This window comes from Caloenas nicobarica, chromosome 10 (genome assembly GCF_036013445.1).
Source record: "Caloenas nicobarica isolate bCalNic1 chromosome 10, bCalNic1.hap1, whole genome shotgun sequence".
Lineage (NCBI taxonomy): Eukaryota > Metazoa > Chordata > Aves > Columbiformes > Columbidae > Caloenas > Caloenas nicobarica.
Window position 1 is genome coordinate 22120542 of NC_088254.1, and position 20367 is coordinate 22140908.

Sequence of the window (20367 nt, forward strand, 5' to 3'; positions counted from 1 at the left end):
CTAAAGTAATGACAGTAGACAATACTGTAGCATGTTCATAAGTAGTAAAAGCAGTGCTTGTACTGTTACATTATTAAATCTTAATGAAACGATTCATAGCAGAAATTATATTTATTATTTATTATTGCGGGAGTAGAAGAGTGTGTCTATGCAGATCCAGGATTTCTTTGTTAAAAGAAGATTCTCTTCCTAGATGTGTAGTCAGAAGACAGCGAAAGGTCACACAGTCAGCAACCTCTGGCGTTTGCCTGCCTCTCCCCACATGGATTCTCCCCTACCCCTGTTAGAAGAAGATGTGACAAAAGGTGAGTCACACAAGCTCACCTGGGTGCTGTTGCCACCAGCTCTATGCTCTTAATACATGAGCAGTGTTATCTGCTGTTTGCAGCAGGTATCTGATAATCAAATTTTCTGGCACCTCCAAACTCATACGAATTGCGATCTCAAAAGTTGCAAAGAGTAGAAATCAACTTCAGACTACTTAATGTTTAGCTAAATTAGGACATAGCACATGTTGTGTTGAGCATAGTATCTTGTAATTCACAGAGTTCAGTTGCTACTGGAAAGAAGAAATGTGTGTGATGGAGGATTCTTGTATGACTAAATAAGTGATCATGATTAATGTCTGGTTATTAACCATTCAATCTTAACTAGACATGCACTTAACTATTTTAACAATCAGTCCATATTCATGTTTACATTGTGGTTTACAAGAGTTAATTCTCATATGTTCTGTATATTAAATCACCATTGTACAAGCACATAACTCCTCCTCAGCATCAGCACCGTTACAATGTGTTTCATGAATTTGTCAATTTTTATAGGCAATGTTCACCTTCCTTGAAGGTAAAATACTGAATATTAAAGGATAAGAATCTTCCAATAAAACTGACTTAAGTCTGCCTTTGTTAAATTCTTTCTTTATTGTTACTAATTCTTTTTCTTTCGTAGCTGGAATGTATATGAATTGTTCAGTAATGTCATTTTCTTGTAGGTATTCTGAGCCTAACTGAGCAAAGGCTTGTCCCTCCAGCAGCCAAGATAGCTCTCCAGACATGTCCTCTTGTATCCAAAGCGGTGCCTTTCCATGAATTTCACAGGCAGGTCCAGAAGTCAGCTCTAGGTGAGTGCAAAGGATTGATAACAAGCAAAAATTGCATCTGCAGCTTCACTTTCAGGCCTTTGTGTTATCTTACAAAGAAGCTGCTGTTGAATGAGCACTCAAATTCTTAAAAATACTAAGTGCATGAAGATGTACCCTAGCATCCTATGTCTTGCCATGGAATGAGAAGCAGGTTTCTTAATCCTGGTGAGGATTTGGTCCCTGCTCATTTATGAAATTCTGGTAGGTTCCTACCTGCATGTTTCAAATTCAAGCACCTGAATCTGAAGATCTGACCGTTGGTGTTAGCGTAAAGCCAATGTTACTGTAAATCGTGACTTATATGGCTTACAATAGCTGATGGAGCATTGTTTTGGCGGTGTCGTTAAATGAATGACTCCTAATAAATGAATATACTCTGGGATATGGTATTTTTATCTATCACAAATTGTACTCAAAACTGTGGTTGTCACAGTCACTTGCGGCAAATGACATCAGCATGGAAAGGCAAAATTAGCAGCGAGCTCAGCAACAATCCCATAAATTTGAGAAGGTCTCCTAATGAAAAGAGGTGGCTGAAAATTTAAACTATTTATGGAATAAACTTGAATGTAAGTGCTCATATTTTGAAATTGTTATCCTGGGTATACTGTTGGCTGGCATATTACAAACTTCAGCACATATAGATTAAAAGTGTGATACATTTTCCTATAGCGTAATCTCAGTCTTCGCAATAGCAACCTCTTCTAGTATGGTTTGGCTTATGGCCACCTAGCAGCATTCCTCAGTGGCTTTTGGTGATAGCTCCTGAAAATTGCAACCTGCTTGGACATGAGAGCAAACCGGAACATGCCAGTACTTGCTGGTAGGGGTAGAACATCAATTTGATGCTGTTGTTGCATTTCTCTTAACAATGAAACCTGTGATCAATTCTTTTCTTTGCTGCAGGAGAGATTAGTAGTAGGGTGGACCCTGAAAATCCAGATACCGTCACCTTCCCAAACCCAAAGGAAGCAATTTCTGGCAAATATTCCTCTGGTGAAGGTAACATTGCACCACTGCCATCCAGCAGCTCCGTGGTTTCAGCAAGAAAATCAAAGCCGGTGTGGACGTACCCAGCTCAACAGCTGGAATCCGAGCTTCAGATTCCCTCTCAGACACAGGTATGTAGACAGTGAGGATAACGAACTTTTTATTCACGTTTTTAATACTGTCTTTACCAGAGATGGTTTAGGAAGTGACTGTAAATCACTGAGTTGTTACAGGAGGGTTTGAACCAAAGCCAGTAAATAGTAAATATTGAAGTAGGAAATACTTCATATAGTGCCAATTTCTGCTTTCTCAAGTGTTCCCCCTAGATTTGTTTGCTTTTTCACAGAATCTTAGAAAATAACTCTAGAAAGAATGTTACGAGGTTATCTAGAGCTCCAGGCAGAATTACCTGAACATGTAATATTGCGGACAGATGTTTTTCTAACCTGTTCTGAAAACTTTTGGTGACAGCAACTCCGCAGTCTCCCTAGGCCATCTGTTCCAGTGCTTAACTAACTATCTTTACTGTTACAAAAGAGTTTTTTTAATGTCTCATCTAAATCTCCCTCACTGCAGTTAAGCAAATGTAGTGTTTCCCTTTATATTTACAGAAGACTATAGGGGAGTTTGACCTTGACTGCTTAATGCTTGCTGATTGTTCTTGATCCCCATGCAAAAGGGACATTTCTTTCTTTTTATGGCTAATTATTGTGTTCCATAGCAAAGTGTCTGGAGCTTTTCATGATCATTCCAGACTTTTTGACTTTTATGCCATTGAGGAGATCTGAAAGTGACAGAAGAGATCTGAAAATCAAAAATAAAGCAAGCTTGAGAAATGGAGGTCAATGAGTTATTAATGTAAATTAAAATTATTACCTAAAATAGTTTTAAAATATTGCACTTGGATTGAACATCTGAGCTAACGAGTTGGTGGCTAAAGTCACCAGTAAATACAGAGTTCTGTGGAGAGGCAGGAACAATTCTGTTCCAGGTTTTATCCCGTTTGCATTAATATGGAAGGATGTAACCCGTTCTGGGAAAAGTGGAGGCCATCTCAGTGGAAGAACACGATTGCAGTTACTTTCTGACTGTAGACCAGTGAATCACTGTAGAGTCTAATTTTTAAAGTTGGTGAATCAAGCATAGTTCCTCTGTGCAATTAGTGTATTTCCATCAAAATGCTCATCATGTTGCATGACCTCTGAGGTCTTTGTGCGGCAATGCGTGTTATGGTAAAGCCAGGCTGGACTTTGTGGTTTCGATGTATAAATCAGTATGAGTGTATTTCAGATGTATGAATTCCCACAGTTAAGTGATAAATAGTAAGACAATAGTATGTCTTGACCACTCATTTACAATCAATGGTGATTACTCTTAATCTGTGGCTATTTTCTTCCCACAGCCCCCACAAATGTTTCCATGTCAGTCCTTACAGGGTCCGTGTTTTGATTGCAACGTTGCTGTTCACCATGGCATGATAGATCAGAAAGCTCCAGGCTTTCTGGCGTTCAGGCAACATTATTGTTCATCCTGGGGGAGCATCGTCTCTTTTTTGGAACATACAGAAAAGCTTCTCAAGGACTACGCTGTACCACTGGCCACAATAAACTGTAAAAAGTTGGCGGAAGTTGCATCAGACTTTCAGCTTAATAAGAAACCCACCAAAAGTGACATTCTGTCAGTGATAAAGAATCAGTCGACTGTGGAAAAGATCTTAAATCGACCTGGCCAAAGATACAAAGGCCAAGGAGGTACCGAAATGGCTGCTGCAAAGATCCAAGCAACGTGGCGATGTTATCGGGCCAGAAAAGCCTCCGTCCAGCTTGGGCAGCAGCAGCGGGCAGCAGGTGTGATCGCCATTTCTTGGCTCTTGCATAATCGCATGGCACGTGTGAAAAAAGCCCTGAAGGATTCACGTCAGAGACACCTGGAGAATTTTTACATCAGGGCCAAGGTGTGCAGTGCTACCAGCTGTTACGGCAGCACTTCTTTTCTAAACATCTCTTGCTTCAGTGGTTGCAATAAGCTGTTTCCATTTTTTTTCCCCTTTAACCATACACTTGTCCGAGTATCATATTTCATCCTTCATCAGAGATTCAGCCTTTGTGGCTGCAAAATCTGTTGCGGTGTTTCTACTGAAAAAAGTCCTTTCACTTTGACTTCAGTAGTTCTGTCAGAAAATCAATGTTTTAACTGCATTACCTTAGTTCTCTATATATACCTTGTGGCACTCAATTTGCTGGGAAAAAAAAAAATCCCTCTCTTGTCTACATTCCTGTCACCACTTTGTCAGAAAGTATTTAAGTTTGCAGACAGCCTCTTAATTAGTGCTCACAATTTCATTTATGTTTGCTTTCTTTTTTTTTTCATTCATATTCTGTTAATTAAGTGAGCAGCCTCTAATCTTCCCCTGCCAGTAGCTTCATGTAGCCACCTAATTAAATTAATTGGGGAAGATGTTTTAAGTATGTAATTAAATCAATTAATATAATTTATGCCTGGCTTAACTGTACAGTGGAAAAACAGCTGAAGTTTGACTAGATGAATCCACTACAGCTCCCTGTCACTGATCAATGCTCTTCTTGATTTTTAGCATCTGGCAGCCAACTGGAATCGCATCAGGACCTCCAGGAGGACTATTATCCATATCCCATCATTAGGTATAACACTTTTGCCTGCAAATCTATCAGCAACCTCTATTACCCACCACATTATGACTCCTTGATTGAGTTCAAGGAAGGCCCCTTGTTTTATTCAAATTGGTCTCGGCAGGAAAATGTTCTCGACATGATGAGAGTAATAACACAGGGCCTTCGCTCGAAACGGCGTTTAATTTGGGGATTAAGCAAATAAAGTCATTATGTGGGGGCCACTATTCAGTGGAGAGGTGATTTGCTGTAATTTGCTTTCATCCGTATGAAATGAACTAAAAAGTTGTATTTTTTCCCCCTGAAATAACAGATAATGTTTTCAGTCTTCTTTAATGATAGGAAAACACGGGCCTCTGTGTGTTGTTGCTGTTACAGCAATAAGCCGGGATATTGCTTGTACACTGTTTTTAATCAAATGTGCAGTCAAAATGATAAGCTACATTCTCTGAAATTATTTAGTTCTAATTACGAGCAGATGGGATGCTTTATTTGCACCTAGGGCGCCTGAGCAAAAGGAAATGCTGTGTGAACAAGAATAATTAAGAAGTTGAATAGTGTTTTTTGCGCTTAAATAATCTGCAGTTTCATGTTAATTAGCACTAATGTAATTATTTAATTACATTTATGAATTGGGAAGCTTAAAAGCTGTTTTCTGCAATGCAACGGCAAAGTGTAGGTGTTCAGAAATTACAGAATATGATTTCTTGGGAGTTTCTAAAATGCACCGATAATCTCTTAAAACACAAAATGCTGTCAAAATGCTTGTGACTTGATTTAGATTTTGTGCTTACATAGCAAATAAATTGACCTGAGAGCTTCAGGATTTTGTAAAATGAGTTGGTTAAGACCTGAATTATTGAAGACTCTAAATAAGTTTTAAGCTTCCAATTTTGGAGCCTAGATAGCCTTTCGTTTTGTGATTCTGCTGACTATGTTTAACATAAATATACAGTTGGTTTTAATTACACCTTTGTCTGTAAGTCGCATGCGAATATGCTAGATTAAATCATGTGACTGAATCCTATTTTAAAGCAGGATCATTTAAAAATAATTTCTACATGCCAGTGTTCTAAACTGGGTAAAAATGTGAAGGAGAGCATTTTATAGAGGAAAAAGCAATTATTCATTAGGTGTGTAAATGCAGAAGTCAGCAGAGTTGTTGCACAACAGATGCTTTCAAAGTTGTTTAAAAAATTCACTATAATCAAAACAGGCTAACGTCAAAAAATTAATCATTATGTCCCTGTTACTCTGATGGATTTGTAACATGCAGTGGAATTTATAAAACTTCTTCAATTATTTCAGCCTCTTAAGTAAATTCTAAAGCTCTAGGGAAAATCGAGTTCATTTAGCACTTCACCCGAAGGCTGGGCCCTGATTCTGGAACGTGCTTTATCCAGCACAACCTCTGCTGCAGGTCCCGGAGTCTGTACGTGGTCAAGGGGAAACGTTCCCTTAATGAGGACGAAAGTAAGTAGTAAAGATAATTTGAGTGCAGATGTTTTCTTAGAAAATTAGGAAACCTATTGAAGTGGGGCGTGGAAAAAATAGATTATGCGCTCCAAAAGAGGGGTTTTAAAAAGTTATTCATGCTTGTTTTTATTAAATGCATTGACTATATCAGGAGTTCTGGTTGAGTTCCATAGGGCTTTTACATTAATTAAATGAGAAGCATTTAGCTCATTAAAATGTAATGTAAATACATAGCATTTTTTTCTTTTGAAATGTTAAGATTGAACTGGTTTTGAGAAACAGCAACATAAAATGGCAAAGAAATTGACCCAATTTGGTTTTATATAATTTTAAGAACAGGTCATATTTAAAATTTGAAAATATTAAAACATAAGGTCTATAAACTAAAAACCTTTAAAGTGTACGAATAGAAATAAATTTAAATGTTTAATTATTCTGGTCCTACGCATTTGACATGTTAAAAAACATTTGTAAAATTTTGGGCCCATTTCTGGAACACATCCATCTGGTAACATTGTGTAGTTTGTTCTCAGGCCTTTTCCAATTATACTTTTGATCTGCTACGTCATGTAATAGTATTTTTGAAAAAATAACTGCTAAATACCCTGAAATATTTTGCCTTCTTTTCTTCATCCTTATTAAATGTTACAGTTAAGAAGTCTGTCTGATCAGAGTTCTAGGAAGATGAACAATTTAAACAAGTAACATTCGTTTCTGTCTAAGAGGACGAAACATGCAAAATGACAGCTGATTTCAGCAGGATTTTTTTTTTAAGATCATAAAAAATGTGTCTAAATTAGAAGAACTGGGGCAGAGCAGATAAACACCAAGACACGGGAGTTTGATACACTGCTAGTGGTTTCTCTGTTCAGTTTTGTAAATCAAAAACAGAGCCTGAATTTCTCTACTCATACTTCCTTGACTTCAGCATTTAGGGCAAATCAGAGACTGAGTTTTTTTCCCATGGAAGCGGAATTTCCAGTAAATGGAGGTAGAGTCATAACTGTGAATTTCTCAGCAGTCTCCATTTTCACAACATGTTCAAATTCACCTCAAGTTTCTGAAAATAATCCAGGAACAGAGATAGTAAAGGATTTAAATTACACTGCTGTGAGGAGCAAACATTTCCATTTATTTCACCAAAACAAAAACTTTGCATTTCTAGCATAGCTAAAAAAAGTAAGTAGATTCTGTTGTTTAAAGATTGTTTAGCATTTTCGCCAGGTAGTGTAGGGAAAAAGGAATTTGAACTTTCTGATCAGATTTACTCCCACACTCTAATGGATGAATACACTTGTGTAGTATTCGGGATTCAAATACTGTTTCTTTTTTTTCATTCAACTGTTTTTAAGTGACTTGATCAATCTTTCTACCTGAATAGTGACATTTATAATAAATTGTCACCTTATATAACCTACTGTATATTTCTCATGTGTGATACATGAATCCTTTTGAAAAGCAGTTTCAGTTGAACAGTAGGTGTGCCAAGTATGGTGAGAAAAGTTGGGTATTATTAATTAGCCCTCTCCCAAGCATGGGAAGCACAAGGTGGCTGAATCCTGGACAGCTCGTTTTCCTCCTTCCCCGTCAGATATTGCCCCATGGTCACTTAAACTGTCACGTCGTGTGTGTCCCCCCCCAACCCCGTACCACTATTTCTGTTTTCAAAGGCCAGTTCGAAAAGTGTTGTGGACTCTTTGTTGAGAGAAGACACTTGGTGATGAGCAAAATTTATTAAGAAAACAGTAGTTAAAGGGCATTAGGTCATGGCTGAGTTTGGAAGGAGAGGTGCAAGCACGTCCTTTACCATTAATTCAGACACCCCGTATTTTAGTACTTCCATAACTCTGCCTGAGCATTCCACTGAAGTCATTTCACACACACAACCATAAAACTCCCATGAAGGAGGAAGCCCTTGGTGTCCTGTCAGTGCCACTGAACTGAGAAATCAAAATTCTTGGTTGTTGCTTTGCAAGGTCACCCCTGCCACAGAGCAGCCCCACCGGTGAGCTGCTGTGACGCGCTGATGCCTCCTGCAAATGAGCAGCCACATCCTCGAGTGCTCTGTCACCACCAGGTTTTGTCCCCATCACTGTTTTCAAACACCATTTGGAGTTTTAACTTACCCAGATTGCAGGTATAGAACAACCAAAGTAGCGGTGCTTTGAATCCAAATAGGAGCTTTGGCTTCTGGAAAATGCAAATTTGTCTGAAATGTTTCATGCATTTGAGACCAAATGCTGTGGGGCAAAATGTTAGTGTTACACAAAGCAGCTGTATGCAACAAGCCAAAGATGATGGCCCAGGTTGTGCAGAATGCATAGAGTGTGATCACAGTACACACAGTTCATTTGGGTTAGTTTTGTGTAGACTGCAAGAAAAGGAATATTAAACTTCTACCTTTAAAAAGCATTGTCAGCTGAGCAACCATGTTCAAAATGTATCAGGTGTGAGGATTAACGTGGTTCGTAATGTCCATTGGAAGGTGAATGATTCACAAGGAGTGAATATTCCTCTCATTACATCTAATAGGGTCATGTCAGTGGCAGCTAATATATTGTGAATTAATATGTTTTTTTAACGTATCTGAGAAAAGTACATGCGGTAGTTGGTGTGATGCTCTAATGTATCTGCAGAACCACAGCAACATGCAAGTTCTGACTTTTCTTTGATTGCTACTTTAACTATTATCCCTTTCAAATAATTACTGATTTTCCAAGCAATGTTTGCATGTTGTTTTTTCTGCCCGGATTTAGTTCTTGGAAACAAATGTATTTTCAAGAGGACAGTTTAGTGTGGGGAAATCAGCTATTTTCCACATTAGAAATGTCAATGTTTCGATATTGTTAGGCAGCACTGTTAGTGGCTTCAAATCGGTGCCCACCTGAGAGAACAAAATGTATCTTTGAGACTAAAGTTTAAGTAATCAGAGCAAGCTTTTTCAAATTACTGTAGCTTAATATTAGAGTGGCAAAAAAATCAATATCTTTTACATTGATGTAGTTCTGCAGGTGCCTGGTATCATTGTGCTTGCTACAAGATGTGAGTTTTACAAGAAGTTGCTAAAAATGAAATTGGTGGTTTCCATTTCTCTGTATTTTATTATGTTTTGCTCTCGTGTGTGGGAAGTGTCATTGCCACAGCACCTCAGAATGCTGATTACTTGTATTAACTGTCTTTGTAATTTGCCTGGAAGATCCTCTATTACTGTCTTCCCAAATGAATGCGCTGAAATACTGAGCAGATTTTAGTCAAACCAAGTTTTTCTCGAGTTTCTGATAATTGGAAATGTGCAGAAATGTAAAATGTTGTGAGGATCTCGTTACTGGATCAGGTGAGATTTTATGCTGAACGTCACATTGAACTTCCTTATGGGTTCAATCACAGCTGTTGTGACTCGCAACTCACGTCGCACAGTTGTGTGTTTCTATATACACGCTGATTAATTTAGAATTAGCTGAATTTAAAAATTACAGGGTTAGAGATTATAGTCACAGCGGTCATGGCATTTACCGCAGTCTTTTGGAATGTGAGTGTGCAATCAGTTGGAAGTCTGCCCCTAACTAGTTAAGCCAAGCTCAGGCAGGCTGCCCCTCGTTCCTCCTCTGCAGCAAATGATCAGGTATCACTGCGACGCCTCCTTAATGAAGTGGCTTTGGTGCCTTTTATCTGTGTGAAGGACAAAACGTACCAGGATTCTTCCTTCACAATGGTGTCTTTTTTTTTTCGCCGTTTAAAAAAAACCCCAGCAATGTAGAAGACTCAAAATATTTAGTCTACATGTTTGAATTGTAAAGCTCTATAGGTCTGGAATGTTTAGGTCTGTATTTAAAATCTCATGACATAAAAACATGATGTTACATCAGTTCACTAATAGAAGTAAATTCATACAGCTGATGTAATTAGTGCTATAACACAGTTGGGATTTGAAATCTTTTTATTATGCCTTTTTTTTTTTTTAATCCAAAAGTCTGATTTCTTTCAAATATGTGCCATGGGTTTTCTGAAGACAGTTTGGGGGGGGCTTTACTTGTTTTCCAGGCTATTCCCAGTGCACCCGTGAGCATATTCCCAATCTCGCTCTCCAGCAGAACGTGCAGATGGGGAGGCTGTGTGACATACTGGGTACGTTATGAGCTGTTGGCTGCCTCTTTTTTGATTGTTATTTGCCTGTAGAATGTCCGATGAGGACTTTATTTTTGTATTAGTGTTAAATACAGAGAACAGATAAGCTCAGAAGTAATTTATCTGCTACGGCGTTTGCTCCTGCCCATGTTATTTGTAAGAAGAACATGCTGACTCTTGCCAACTCCGTGCTAAGGTAAAGCAGCCTCATCCTGGGGCATGCTGAGCACCACAAATGATCAAAAGTGTTTAGTGTTCTACAAAATTAGGTAGCTAATTCTAGTGTTCATTCAGGCTCATATGGAGAGATGTGCTAGAAAAGAGCAAGCCCTTATTTAAACAGAGTTGTTTTTTTTTTTAATTAGCAAATGAGGCAAAAGACATGCATTTAAAAGTTTTTCCTAGAATGAGAGTCTTCTCTTAAGCAGAGCAGTGAAGAACATTATTTGTCAGTGACCAACTTCATTGGCTCCCTGGAATGACATGCTCTACATGATTCATGTATATTTCAGTATCATTATTATTTTATAAATGCCACTTAGTAAGTTCATAACAAAAATATATTAGATCCAGAAATTTACAGTTGCCTAAAATAATAATGTAATTGCCTTTATATATTATCTAGGCACTAATAGTGTTTTTCCACAGTAGTTTTATTTTTTTAACATAGATTTTTTTGTTTGTTTCTGAAAGGATAGTTACAAACTTAACGGGACAAAGTCAACACACTGAACAGGCATTTTCTCATTTTAAATCTGTGAACATGAAAATTGGTTCTACTGTAAAACAGACCATGAGTAAGATACAAACTAGTTAAATATTACCTAAATTATTAACTAGATCAGATACTTTACCTGTGCCTGGCAGAAGAGTATTGATATTTACCATATTGATTTTCTTTTTCTTTAGAGTACCAGAGGATTTCCTTGCTCGTTGTAATCTGCTATGAGCTAATCTGTCTCTGGAGCCCCACTGTGTCCGATGCAGACTCGTATATCTCTTTATAGGGCAGTGCTAAGAGTAGTAAAATGTGTTGCAGCATTTTATTCAACAATGTCAGCTGAGCTTCTCCATTTCTGACCGTGCAATCCATTCAGCATCACAGCCCATACTAGCGAGGAGTCTTTTTGTACCATAGCTGGTAAATTTTCAGGCTCGTTTTGCAGCTCTGAGTAAATGCCTAAAAACAGAGTATTCAATAGCAGTTCTAATGAACTATTATTTTAATTATTTAAAAAATGTATATGATTATGAATTGTATTATACATATACATATGTATATACATATGTATATATACATATGTAGGCTCTGTTGGAGCTTCAGATACAGGGCTGATTGTCACATGCTGTTCTATTAAAATGCCTCAGTTGAGATTCTGACCTTACATTTTTAAATCAAGTGAATATGTAAGATATTTTATTCTTACATGAGGCTCAGGGTTTCCTTAGTCCGATACTTGCTGTGCCTCTGATTCCTTCCCGTGTGGGAGCAGTTGGCCCTGGCACTTTCCAAGCTCTTGTTCCTGTGCCCAGTGAAGACAATGAAAGACTTCCTACCCATTTCAGCAGGAGCTGGATCAAAACCTAGTAGTGCTTTTTGGCAGCATATTCTATTGCTGTTGCAAGGCCCATTAATTCATTAACTCATCTCTTGCATTAATATTTTAGAGGAGCAGAGTAGTTAAAATTTTCCAAACCAGCATATATTAAAGAATTCCACTTTCTCACCTCTGTTTGTGTATACGCTTTCAGCCCAAGTTGTTTTACGTGCAGAAAAACAGATTTTCACACTGTGGTATTTAACTCGCTAATCTGCACACTCACACGCTCAGCAATAGTTATTAATGGTATCCTGCCGTGAGCTTTTATACAGACGGGACAAGAATAGGAACAGGCTGTACAAAATCCAGGCAGCGTATGAAAGGGGAATTTCATCATCTTCCTAAACTTAACTGCTCAGTTTTATAATTTACTGAAGTTAATGGGATATGTTTTTTTAAAGCAGTGTGCAATTCCCATTGATGTTAATGTGAGTTGTGCATATAAATCCCCCTGCAACACTTGCAAAATTCTGCCCCCAATATGTTCTGCAGAAATGAATTCTGAAAACTAGCTATTTCCTTGGGTTGCTGACCTGTCTTCATAGAAATGCTGAAGCACAGAAAAAGCAGTTAAACCACTAAGATTTGGGAATTACGGATCTCATTTTTATTTTCAGTGGGTTTTTTTAGGCAAGCCATTTGTTAGCAAATGATCAGGAATTCTCAGATTGCTGTTCTGAACAGACTCTACCTTTCTTCCAGTAATGAACATCGTTCCCCTTTGTTTTAGATGCCAACGTGGACGTCATCTACATCTGCCCCCTTCAGCTGAGTGAGGAGTTACTGCGGTATTACAATAAACTCCTGGGTCTGCAGGCAGCTGTTAGATCTGGGAACCCTGAGGACATGGCTGACCTGCAGGACAGGTTCAAAATTCTCACCCCTGAAGCTATAAACAGCTTCCCTGTGAGTTTGTCTTCTAATTACTACAGCTTGAGGGATGCAGTAAAATTAAATTGGAAATTTTATAACTTGTAACGCTCTGGTACACATCAGTGAAATATTACTGCAAGTTTAAGGGCTTTACTGATTAGGCTACTAGTTAGAGCATTGGAAATAAATATCCCAGTTTAGTTTTATAGACTTAGTTGAGATAGTCCTATATTGGCTATTTGTAGACCACTGTCCCTTCTTACTATATACTCGGGACTGGGAACTTGATAGATTTATATCTCTAAGCAAATCATATCAATAAACCATTCTTATTACTCAAACTTTATCTCCGGGCAGCCCGGTATTCAATCACTTGTGTTCGTAGTGTTCTTTGCAATTAAATCCAATTCACAACTGCTTAAAGAACAGAACTTAAAACTGCATAGGTTAGGTAATACAGAAATATTAGTTCTAAACCTTTCAAGTCAGTTTTAAATCCATGTGGTCCATGGTCTAGAAAGAAATTTTATTGAATGTACACTACACACAATGCTTCTGAAAATACTGCAGTGCAGTGAAGATTATCTACAGTAGAGAATAATTTTATATTGTGCATATTCAGCCCATAGTGTCTTAGCTGAGATTTGATTTTTATGAAACTTTGGGGTCCGTTTGTATCTCTAGGATCTATGCTTAAAGCCCTGCTCTTGTTTTTAATATTTATTAATAACCCTCTTCTAGTTATTTTATTGAACAATTATTCGTTGTACCGTATACTCATTGAAACTAATGGCTTCAGAAGGTAAAGAAGGTCTTCTATATTTTGTAAATGTGTTGCTTTTCAAATGTAGTTCTATAGTAGCTGTTCAGCAAAACACTTGCATGTGTGGATGAATCATTTTCTGTTGAAATAGTCTGGAAACATCTATGTGAGAAAAGTGCTCAGCTCTTTCGCTGTATATGGAGAGACCCTGAGCTGGAGCTGTCTCATAGTTTTGCCATAGTTGAAATGAATTCTGTAGATGTGAATGTGTTCTGTTTTCTCTGAAGTTGGAGAAAAAGCATCAAGAGATGATATTTGTGTTTTTAGGAGCTGGCTTTGCTTTAGTATTGTGCTTTTACCTCAACATTGGAAACCTACAAGAATCACAGCTGCCTGTGCTGGACCTTCACCCTGTGAAGTAAAATTATTGGGGTGGTAAATCCTTGATAAATACCAGTGATATATTTTTGCTTTTTAAATTGCACTTTGACAATTGTAGCTTGTTTTTTTTCCCTCTGGATATTGCTTATTTTTCCAGCACTACCTACCAAATATTGGAAGCTTGAAGAAGCTTTCCACATAAAACATCCTAAAAATACCACCTAGAACACATCATACTATGGATAAAAGATGTGCTAAACCTGGATAGGCTGTCCAGGAATGGAACATGTCTCTCACGGACTATTTTGGTCATGGTGATTTGGCTGAAGCAGTTTTACTGTAAAAGCAGGTTGTTTTCAGGCACGCGTCTCTTGTGCATAGCCTTCCCTCTTCCCATTTCTGTTGAAATATTCCAAACAAAGTTTCTTTTCCAGAAAGAGAAGAGCAAACAGCTTTGTGAAAATTTATTGTGCAGCTGTGATTTACTGGGAAATGTTTACGTGCTCTGATGAAGGGACCTAACAATTACAATCACGGGTTTTACCTGGCACCAGGCTGAGGTATCCCCATGGCTGTTCAGCACAGTGCAATATATGCAAAATCCTCAACCTACATTCTTTTCATTAAGCAAATGTTCTTTACCATCTATCGACTAATGTGTCCAAGAAATGTATCTTTTGTGAGGAGAGGAATCTGTGCTCTTAACTGATCCTCGTCACCCGTTGGCTTTGGTGACCATGGATTTAGCTGTCATTTTGTCTGTGTAAGGGTTATGGGTTCTGTTATGAAAAACTTTTGTTGTACCTAATCTATCTACATTTATTCCTAATATATGAATGTATGGCTTGAAGGCCACCTTAGCAGGCTCCTTTGAGCAACTCCAGAAGCACAAATCAGCCTTGCCCAGTTTCCTGGATATTCTGATGGAACTGGATGGAAGGAAAATCTGGAAAACACCAAACACAGGTAGACCTGTGAGAAAAGGGTGTCCAAATCCCCTTGTCCTTAGGCAGCTGCTGCCTGGTAGAACATCCTCTTGTGACTCGGTGCATCCAGGTGCAATGAGAAAGGCTTCTAACAAAGGGTGACCCTGCCCTGATTCTCCACCAGCAGCACATTGAAACAGCAGAGTGGTAGCTTTGCTCATCATATTAATAGTAAAGCTGATGCCAAGGTTGGCTTCTCTGATCCTGAGAAGTTTATAAAAAAATCAACAGGCTTGAGAGAACCAAGAACTGGCTTTTTGGTTAACCTGCCAACCACTATTCTGTGCAGTCGTGCTGGAATTCTGAGGATTCCTCAGTTCTGCTTTTACCTGCTTTCACTCGCACAACTGTATATCATGGCAGCTGTACCACTCGGAGCAGGAATGAACTAGATTTTACAGCCTGTTTCCTGCACTCCTTAATTAACTGTAAAATCTATTATTGAGAGACACAAAGCAAATCTCGCCCCTACATCACCACTCGTAGCCCCAGGGAGCGAGTGACCGGGGCTGGAAATTGATCCTGTTCTCTCCATGGCCACAAGCCCAACCGAACGGGCCATCTCCTGCTTTTGTACCACGCTCAGGAGAGAGGGAACAAATGAATCGAAACATGAAGAGTCTCAGTTTTCAAACTGACGGAAGGAAAAAGACTCCAGGAAACTTGTTTGTTGTTCTTTTTGCCCTTACACTTCTGTGACTCCCTTTTTCCTACTAGAATGTTGAAGAGTATCTAATTTTTTTGACTTATATCCTCACCTTCCTTGCAGTATGTCTGATTTCTTTACAGAGAGACTTGAGTACTTTTTTTGGAGCTGTGTGTTTGGTATTGACAAAAGGGGATTCCTTTTATCCACTTCCAGGGGCTTCCCATTTCCTTTTCTGCTGTCATCATCATCTAAGTAGTAGAATCAGGATTTGTACTTCAGTCCTTATGAAGGAGCATCCAGGACTTTGAGGGAAAACATTCTGGGTTCTCCAGTCCAGGACTTTGAAGGAAAATACTCTGGGTTCTCCTGAAAATCCCTGGCAAATCCAGGAATACTTTCCTGACTAGGGCTTAAATTAGATGAAATCTCAATGTGAAGATTTCCTTCTTGTTACAACTATTTGTTTATGGCAATTTATGGCAGTGGAGGTCTCTGTACTGTTTCTGTATGATGTCTATCCCTGTCTGTCTCAACCTTGGGGCTCCTCTATACCTTTGGAAAGATAATCGGGTTATCTGCAGGCCATGCATAGGATATGTTGTAGAAAATATTTTTGAGGTTTCACCTGCCATGACCAATATTCTTAGCATAAGTTTAGAGGTTATAGCATGTCATGAGTAGCTTTGTTCAGCAATAGATCTTCTTTTTTAGAAGAAATGCAAAATTTCTTAAAGTTGAGACCCCTTTATTTTAAACAACAAAATCCTACCCTCTCTTTGAGTGCTCTGCAGCTGTGTTCACACGAGCTATCAGAACTATTGTGTAATGGAAATGTATATCCTCAGTAATTTAATGTGATCAGTGAAAGCTTTTGTAAATCAAAGTGTTTTATTCTCAGACAATCGCTTAAAATACTGGTGAACTGTATGGTGAAATACCATCCCTGCTATAGGGGCTTTTCTTCATTTTTGTATTGATTTTTAGGAGCTTTAGAGTTAAACCACGCCAGAAGTGTTGCTGAGATGAATCACTGTTATCCAAAGGCCACCAGCCTCTCTGCCGACTGACAGAAGGGTAATTCCGCATGGATCAAATAAATACAGATGTGTAGTAATTAGTTCTATTCCCAGCGAGCCCATTTCCAACACACTAAAGATGTGCACGATTATGGAGCCTCACCCCAACAGCTTTTATCAATTTAAACTGCTAAGCTACAGGATAGGTCATAACCCAGCCTGCTATTAATAATGTATTTATCATGTGCAACGTTATAAATTAGGTTCATGGAACAGAGAAGAACACCTTTTAACAAGAATAATGTTATCTTTATATAGAAGCATCACATGTGCCTGGCCACTCAACTGAAGTACAGTCCCAAGACAATCCAAAGAATAAAAATTCTTCTCCAGAGCAGAGACGCCTACATTATCGGAGGGGTTCCCCACCAAGATGATTTAGCAGTGGCTGACATGCTAAATGTCCCTATATTGGGCTCGGTGCCAGAAGTGGCTCATCTCTGTAGTACCAAGTCTGGAAGTAAACGCATTTTTGCCAGCGCTTGTGTGCCAACCCCTCCCGGAGAGTCTGACATCTCCAGCATGGACCAGGTAAGCGGGACATGGGCCGGGATGTGTCCACGTGCAGACGCCTCTTTTTACTCGACAGGACACAAACTTTGTCCAATTTACGATATTGGTTAGACCCTAACTGGGTTTAATTAAATCGTGCATGAGATTGGCTTCTTTTTTGGCTGTATCTGACCCATTGAGTGCAATTCATGTCCTAGTCAGGAAGTAACACAATGGTTCTGGCGTTCTTCGTGTTCTTTCTTGAGGATATGTAAGGGTGTTTGGTTCAGTTATGTCAAACAGTTTGTGTTGCTGCTCCATGAAGTCACGGCCTCAATGAAATTAATAGGAATTTTATCAGTGACTGAAAATAGAACAAGGATTTCTGGGAAAATTTAGTATTTATTGAAGGGAGAATTTCTTCCCCTTAGAAGTTAGCCCATTCAAATTGAGGTTCACTGAACATATCTGCAACTGGAGTTTTACCTCATACCTGGCTTCCCACTGCTAAATTCACCTGTCTTGTTAGCATGGCCACTAAAAAAAGAACAAGATATTACTAAACTAAAATTACAAGGCACAAGAGTTTTCTGTACTATGTTCAGTTTACATATGTTTATTGAATGCCTCACTATTTCATTCTATAAGCTGATTTTGCAATAATATATCTAAGTATGACGGGTACTGATTTTTCTAAAAAATATTTTTATGGTGATGCTACATCTCATACAGGAAAATAACCAGTGCCATGGTTTGCAGGAATTCCTACTACTTAGGCTTTTCACAGTGCTTTGCTTTTTATTAATCATCTTTAACACTGAAAACAATCTGAGCTACACAAATGCATTGCAACTTCTATAGCAGATGAAATGAATATATGATCAGCGATGTGAAAAACAACTCTTTGACTTATTGTTAAATAATTTATCTGGATCTAATACTTTTGATTCATACTACAGTGTTATGGAAGTTCTACCTCTGTTGTTTGCTTGTATGAAATATTGACATTTTAGGTTAAATAATCAAAGCAAGGTGACATTATGTTAAAGCACAATTCAGTTTTCACTTAAAGATAGCACTTAATTCTGTGTGATTGGTACAGTCCTTACAATATTATTGATCCTTTTCCATTACTGTAGGGGAGTCATCAAGAAAAACACATTTATGCGATTCTCAAAAACCACAAATAATAGCAACTGGAACACGTGTGTAATTGTATTTCAGGTCAACATCTTTAAAAAAGAAACAGAAGTCCCTATGTAAAAATGCAGAAGGCCAATGCAACAAGATCTGATAACACTTTCACCAGGTTCAAAGGCATTTGCAGTTTCTAAGAAGCTAATTGCATCCTACACCAGCTGGGCAAAAGGCATTTTAAAGTCATTTAAATCTGTGTACATACACAAATTAATAATTAGCATTTTTATAAAGCCTGCTTGGTAACTCCTTTGTACATTTATAACCACATAATGTACTCTCCAGTAGGAAAATTTCACAGATGTTTTAGCTGGTGTTAGAATCTGGCACAATTGTTTCTCAGATTTTGCAAATCATGGAGTCCATCCCGTGTCATTCCCCACCACATTTATTGAGCAATACTGATTATCCAAAACCTAAAATCCTGATGAGACAAAAACCTGGACAAGCAAATTTCTCTCTGCAGATCACAGCTTCACCGACCACCAAAGGTGCTCGGCTGTGGTTTGGTGGACTCAAATGCAGGACAAAGGCTATACATTCTTCATCAAAAAATGTTGGAGGTTGCTTTCCCTACGCATCCAAAATAACTGTAACAACACAAGCATCTCCAAGAAAAAAGAAATCGTCATTAGAAAAGAGATTTCAAGTTCAGATATTTGAGAACTGGAAGTCTAAATTGAGGAACAATTTAATATTGTCGTAGTGTAAAATATCTTTGTGTTGTTGCTCCGCAGATGATTCGTGTTCTCAGCCAGCTCATCGTTGACAATATGGACGTACGGCGCTGGCTGTTTAAAGCGAACGAGGGATCTGGAGGAAACGGCACTGCCTACTGTGATGTTATTTCGCATTTGAAATGCTACCGCTGGCTTCAAAAGGAGCGTCAGAGGTACAGCCCCGAGACGTGGAGTAAGAAGAGCGCACATGTGAGTAACGAAGGAGTGCGATGTTGTCTTGTCACGACTTCTTAATAGTCTGCTGGCCTTCTTCCTCACGGTAAATCTTTTCTCTGAGCTTTCATTTTAAGACTTTGGTCAGAGTTGATGAGCCCAGACTAGCTTGTACAAAGCAATAGGTAACAATAATTCAGATAAAACAGTTAAATATTCCAAAATATAAATGAATGTCTGGCATCCAACTGTGGAATAAGTTGGGTGTCATAACACTTCACTCGTATGCAATAATGTGCACATTTTACACGGTGTTTTTATTCAAAGTGAGGGCATCTAAATGAAAGTATGCAGGCAGTTCACCCTTACATCTACAGAGAAACTTGGAATTATTGGAACAAAGTGTTGGACTAATATGGTTGAACAATAATCAATTTGGAGCCACATACAAACTGATTGCTTATTAATCTGGCTTTCTAAGAATTGCTTTTTCAGTACATTTTTCCTCACTAATAACTTTTACACCTGTTAGCTCTTTTCAGCTATGTGCCAGAACACTTGAGGTCTCAGAGATCATTAAAGTCCTGCCTGTTTCATTACAGCAGGTGTTTAGGTGAGGAGAGAGATCCCAAAAATACCGAACGGAGGGAAACGGTAGAGCACGAACTCAGGCACTAGTAGCTTCCAAAGAATCCACATGATTGAGAGAGACTGTAAGATGATACATTTCAACCACAGAAAAATCCATATGAAACCAGACTTCATTAGTTCTGGCATTCAGAGAACTATTTGTAGTTTAAATATTCATTGGTATTTAAATGTGTTAATTTCAATAAGCATTTGATATTTCCGTATATTGTGCCAAATTCATTCCTCATGTAATGGTTTTAAAGCCAGAAGGAATGTATCCAGAAAGAATTATTTAATTTACATAAACTACTCATTATAGCTCTTTTGATTTTTTTTAATTCAGTCAAAACGGGTTTGAAATTTTTGTTTGATTGAATTATATTGTATATTAAAATTTCAAATTATGCTGATTGCAGTTCTGCTGCATTCGACAACTACCAAAT

The 20367-nt window shown here is 38.2% G+C and overlaps 1 protein-coding gene across 1 annotated transcript in view; it reads left to right on the forward strand.

The window, feature by feature from the left end:
- Positions 1-20367, forward strand: part of IQCH (IQ motif containing H) — a 66517-nt gene that overhangs the window by 16829 nt on the left and 29321 nt on the right. The window contains exons 6-14 of the mRNA XM_065641691.1: positions 194-305; positions 995-1123; positions 2051-2265; positions 3561-4088; positions 4728-4794; positions 10300-10383; positions 12715-12890; positions 16971-17243; positions 19139-19330. Coding sequence (XP_065497763.1) covers positions 194-305; positions 995-1123; positions 2051-2265; positions 3561-4088; positions 4728-4794; positions 10300-10383; positions 12715-12890; positions 16971-17243; positions 19139-19330 — 1776 coding nt within the window. The remainder of the gene's footprint in view (positions 1-193; positions 306-994; positions 1124-2050; positions 2266-3560; positions 4089-4727; positions 4795-10299; positions 10384-12714; positions 12891-16970; positions 17244-19138; positions 19331-20367) is intronic.